General features: G+C 39.6%; 1 protein-coding gene across 2 annotated transcripts in view; it reads right to left on the reverse strand.

The window, feature by feature from the left end:
- Positions 1-6,000, reverse strand: part of LOC137625696 (fas-binding factor 1-like) — a 247,161-nt gene that overhangs the window by 99,792 nt on the left and 141,369 nt on the right. For both annotated transcript variants that reach the window (XM_068356609.1, XM_068356604.1), the window contains exon 6: positions 345-503. In XM_068356609.1, coding sequence (XP_068212710.1) covers positions 345-503 — 159 coding nt within the window. The remainder of the gene's footprint in view (positions 1-344; positions 504-6,000) is intronic.

Here is a 6,000-nt window from a genome sequence, read left to right on the forward strand (position 1 = left end):
AGATGTTGTAAAGGTTTTAGACGCAGACAGCAGAAAAGCTTCTGGGTGAAAAAAATGAGGAGCATAGCCATACAGTATATATGTTGATAATACTGTACAATGATGAAGGACCAAGGAAACCCTAAATTGAAGAAACCTGTTAGGAGTAGGAAACGGATCCATAAAAGATATCAATAGTAACAGAAAAAAAATAATAAATTGAGAGAACACTAACTAGAATACATTAATACAAAAGTCACCCTTAATGTAAATGCAAATTGTGATTTTAATGAAAAAATACTTGCAATGATTTTCATCATAGCTCTCAAAAAATGTCAATCTAGCAATGGAACACTGAAACTTACCTTTGCTTTTTCTTGCTCCAATTTTGAGTTCAGTTCATTTAGCCTTTCTTCTTCTTCATCTAAACGTTTCTCTCTGTAGACAAGTGCAGACATCTTTTCTTGCAATCTATGGTGTTCATCATTTAAGAACTTCATTTCAGCATCCAATTCCACCTGATTCTATAAGCAAAAAACAATCAATAATTTGTTATATGAATAATGTAAAATAAATCAATAGCAGTTTTAGCATCCACGACTAAAAACCTCAATTCTAAAAAACCGTACAACAAGATCCATTAACCAAAATTAAAAACAATAAATATTACTACTTTATACATATAGTATATCATCTGACTCGATAAAATTTCATGAAGGTATTTTATTTGTGGAAAAATACACCCTTCAAAAGAACAAACACATTACCAAAGTAATACCTCAAACAGACCTCAACATACAAGCCTTTCTTATTTTAACAGCTTCATTGTGTAAAATTTAGTAATAATAATAAATATATCAATCTAATAACTGCTCATTAAAATTGATTCAATGGCCGTGCCGGTAGTGCTGAAAACATATTCCCTACCTAAACGACTCGGGTTTGTAGAGCTAGGAAATACTGTATACAGATTACTTTAACAATTTGATATTTAGTTTTTTTCATTACAGTTCAACTACCACCGCTACTACTACTACTGCAAGACGAGAAGAAAGACAGAGAGGAGAGAGAACGAGAAGAAAAAGAGAAAGAAGAGGCAAGAGAAATTGTACGACATGCAAGGGAGCTGGAGTTCTTGAATGCTCGTGCAAGGTCGGCAACGCAGACAGAGATGATCCCTGCATTGCACAATCCAGCGTTCAATGTGACGAATGCCCAGAGGTTAATTCCAAAATTCACAGAAGAAGCTTCCAACAAATTCTTCGATCATTTTGAAACAGACGCGTCGATGATGGAACGGCCAGAAGATAAATGGTCTGTGTTATTACAGAGTGTCTTGATTGGAAGAGGATGCAGTACGTATCTTGCCTTGTCTCTGGACCAGAGGAAGGGGTATCAAAATGTTAAAAGGAGCTTGCTACAAGTGTATCAGATGACCCCTGAATACTATAATGAAAGATTTTGAAGTTTGCGGAAGGACGAGAAAATGACTTTCCTTGATTACGCTTATCAGGTACGACGATGTTTTAAGAGATGGATAGAGGCTGCTAACATGAGAGAGAGGGCAGGCTTAGAAGAAGTGATAGTGCTGGAACAATATTTACGAATGACTCCTGACTATATTTGAATGTACTTGAGAGAGAGAGTGGTGAAGAAACGTGATAAAACCGCTTCAATGAATGAAGATTATAATATTAACAGTCGTAAACCCTCCTCGGGTATGAAGTTTCAACCGTCGTTCCAATCAAGTGTCAAGTATTCGCCGAACTATGGAAACCAGTTCAGTAACAACTATGTAAACAAGTTCAATAGTTACAGCGGAAGTACCACTGGTACTGTTCCAAAGCAGAATGCGATAGTACTACAGCAACAATCGTCGTATCGTCCTCCTTCAGGTATTGGGAAAGAAGTGCAGAAGATTAATATTGTCTGTTATAAGTGTAGCAAGGAAGGCCATATCCATAAGGAATGTTGGTCGAACCATACAAAAACAGTCACCCAAGTGGTGAAGGATAATTCAACTTCACAGAATGCGAAGACGAAGAAACAAACGGGAAAGGACGATGAGGAAAATAAGCCAGCTAATGTTTACATGACGAACAGGACTACCCCAAACAGCGATGATCCCTTTAAGCCGTATATTTATGAAGGTATGTTAGCCACAATAGATGGGAGTGAGCAGACCCCGGTCAAAATATTGCGATACATAGGTTGTAAGCATAGTATAGTGACATGAGGTATACATCCGTTGGTGGAACAGTCTCTCAAAGGAGACTCAGCCATTTTGAAGGGAATAGGAGGTGAGGAGGTTACCCTTATTTGCCGTTTGAAACTGTCGTGCGAGTTGGTGACAGGTCATTTTGATTTTGCGGTAAAGGAATCATTGGCTGTCGAAGGAGTAGAAATCCTTCTGGGTAATGAGGTTGGTGGAGCACCATTTGTGCCTTGTCCCATTGTAATGGAGAAACCATTGAAGTAAAGTCCTATAACTGAACTCGAGAAGGACTACCCGTATCTGTTTCCTAGTTGTGTGACGACTAGGAGTGTGACGAAGAGAGTGGCTGCAGAAGAAGAGAGAAAGAAAGAGAAACCGAAGGAGCTATGAACTTGGAGGATTTAAATTCAGAAGAAGAGGATTCCCTTGATGGTACGCAAGAGGAGAACTCCCGAGAGAAGAGGAACGACAGACGAGTGGACAAGAAGACAATGAGGAAATGGAAGTGGAAGTAGGACAAGTGAGTAGGAAAAGGCTGATAGGATTGCAACAGAAGGATTCAACATTAACAGAGTTATTGTACCGTGTGGTGGATGAGACGGAGGTGCAGCAGTCTCCCACCTGTTATTATCTTAAAGAAGGGTTACTTATGAGGAAGCATAGACCCGCCGATATCCCTGGGAATGCCGAATGTGGAATATACCTCAGATCTTGATTTCCGTACCGTTGAGAAGACAGGTGATTGCCGTAGCACATGAGACGGGACACATGGGAATTAGGAAGATGACAGAGAAGACTATGAAACACTTTTTCTAGCCAGGCATGCATAAGGACGTAAGCCGGTTTTGCCACGCATATCACGTTTATTAGATGGCTGGAATGCCTAACGAGTACATCAAGAAAGCTACCATACGCCCGACTGAAATGTGAGAAGAACCCTTCAGCAAGGTAATGATCGACATTGTGGGACCGTTACCAAGGACAAAGAAAGGTTACAAATATATGTTAACCTTGATGTGTCCAGTGACGAGATACCCAGACGCCCTACCCGTCAGGAACATCAGTGCCAAAGTAATCGCCGAAAAGTTACTAGACTTTTTTACTAAGTTTGGTATTCCGGAAATCGTTCAGAGTGACCGAGAAACAAATTTCACGTCAAAATTGGTTCAGGAGGTGTGATGAAACTGTTGGATGTGAAACAAACACTATCTACTGCTTGTCACCCGGAGACCCAAGGTGCATTAGAGAGGTTTCATCAAACCCTGGAGATTATGTTAACAAAGTACTGCAACGAAACAGGAAATGAATGGGACATCGGACTACTGTCGATGTTATTTGAGGTACGCAATGCTACCGTAAAGCATGGGATGTAGTCCGAAAGAAATTGTTTGGATGAGAAGTAAGAGGACCGATTAAAATGTTGGCCAAAAAAATGGAAGGATCGAGAGGAAATGGATGAAGAATATGTCAAGAATTTGAGGAAAAAGATCGGCGAGATAAGAAAATTTTCCCTAGAAAACATGAAAACGAGTCAAGGAAAAAGTAACGAAAAGGTTTGATATGAAAAATAAGGATAGACAGTTTGTGGTAAGATAACAGGTGTTGGTTTTCTTACCAATAAGAAGATTCCCACTCACCAATAAGTTCCAAGGACCATTCAGGATTTTGGAGAAGATCAGTGACCTGACCTTGCAGGAAGAAGGAAAAGTCAAAGGGAAGTACACGTTAACCTACTGAAACGATACCTAAGTGAAAACGAGATCGAAGCTTCTCAGGTGTGTATGTTGCAAACCATACCATCCACGGAAGACGACGACGGATATGAGGTAGGGGCAGGAAGCAAAGTGAATAATTCGTCCATCCTTCGGAACTTGGAAGAGAAATTAACTCATTTGAACCAGGAGCATCAAGAGGGATCAAGCCGATTGATTAAAAGTTTCCCTGAAATTGTCTCGGACGTCCCGAAACAAACCCACTTAACGAGGCATGAGAAACACCTCAAAACCCCAGAAAGACCGTTCAAACAACGCGCCTATCGACTGTTGCCGTATCACCGAGAAGTCATGAGAAAAGAAGTCGACTATTTGTTACAAAACAGATTAGCCAAACAAAGTTCTAGCCCTTACTGTTCTCCATGCTTGCATGTGAAGAAACCCGACGGATCTTTCAGGATGTGTATGGACTACCGAAAGTTTAATTCGATTAGTGTAGCCAATAATTATCCATTGCCGCTCATAACCCATCTACTTGACAACATTGGACAAGTGAGATTCGTGTCCAAGATTGGGTTGTTCAAAGGCTATTACCAAGTTCCTTTGGACGACAACGCAAAATTGTTATCAGCCTTTATAACCCTGTTTGGGTTATATAAATACAGCGTCATACCATTTGGTCTAATGAACAGCCTCACTACCTTTCAAGGAGTGATGGATGACCTTCTAGGATTGATTGAGGGAGTAGGCGTATACCTAGAAGATATTGCGATATATTCATCGACCTGGGAAGAACATCTCTGAATCCTGAAGAAGGTATTTCAAAAGCTGCAAGGAGTACACCTGAAGATTAACCTGGAGAAGAGAAAATTTGGAAAGTCAACCTTTCGGTACTTGAGATTTGAAGTCGGAAGAGGACAAACCGCCACGGTAGCCACTAACGTCGAAGGAATAAGGAAAGCCTCACCCCTCCCCCCACAACGAGGAAGCAATTACAAAGATTTTAGGGGATAGCAGGATTCTACCGACGTTTACGCCCAAACTTTTTGGCTGTAGTCGCTCCCTTGACGGATTCGACTAGCCTCAAGAAAAACTTTGTATGGACCACCGAGTGCCAAGAATCCTTGGACAGGATAAAGGCCATATTAACTTTGAAATTGATACCCCAAGCACCTGATTTCAATAAAAAATTCCTTATCCAAGTGGATGCGTTGGATAATGGGATTGGAGCTGTCTTATTATAAGAAGACAAGGAAGGAATTCTTCACCCTGTTTGTTTTATGTTGCCGAAGCTGAAAAAGCACCAACAAGCCTACTCAACAGTTGAAAAGGAACTACTAGCGTTAGTCACAGCAATAAACAAGTTTGAAGTTTACATGAACGGATCATAGAATGAAGAAATTACAGTTTACTCGGATCACAATCCTTTAACTTTTGTTAATAAAATGAAGAATAATAATCAGAGGTTAACTAGGTGGTCATTATGTTTGCAACCATATTGTATTAATGTAAAGCATATATCCGGTAAAGATAACGTTGTTGTAGATTATTCATATTGGGTTGAATTGGTGGATTCGGGCCTGGAATAAACATTTTTTTGTGGGGAGCTATCTTACGAAGCTGGACTAGTATAGAGTAAATATTTTATTCATGTATTTCATTTGTGTATTCAAGAAATGTATAGCCAGCTCGTAAGGTGAGTTCCTCTCATGTGGGTTTAAGTAATGTATGTAAATTACATAAGACTTTTGTCATTTGTGTAATTGCATTTTTCATTCGTCAGTATATGTAAATTTGTTATTTTTAAGAATTAACTTTTTTTATTTCATGTATTTTTTTACAAAGTCTTATGTAAATTTGTTTACGTATGCTGTATGACCCATACAAGGTATGAACATGAGGGCTTATGCAATTCTAATGTTTCCATGTGGTTAGAAAGTGCCTGAAACTTCTCAAAATAGATTTACTCCTTTTTTATTGTTTTGAGAAGTGAGGTGGGCGGAGTTAGCTGAGAGAAGGTTGCCTTGCAAGCAAAGTTTGTTCCCCTATTCAATTTACTACGTTGGCCACCTCGCCGCAAGAGCCTTGCCCCCA

This window comes from Palaemon carinicauda, chromosome 2 (genome assembly GCF_036898095.1).
Source record: "Palaemon carinicauda isolate YSFRI2023 chromosome 2, ASM3689809v2, whole genome shotgun sequence".
NCBI lineage: Eukaryota > Metazoa > Arthropoda > Malacostraca > Decapoda > Palaemonidae > Palaemon > Palaemon carinicauda.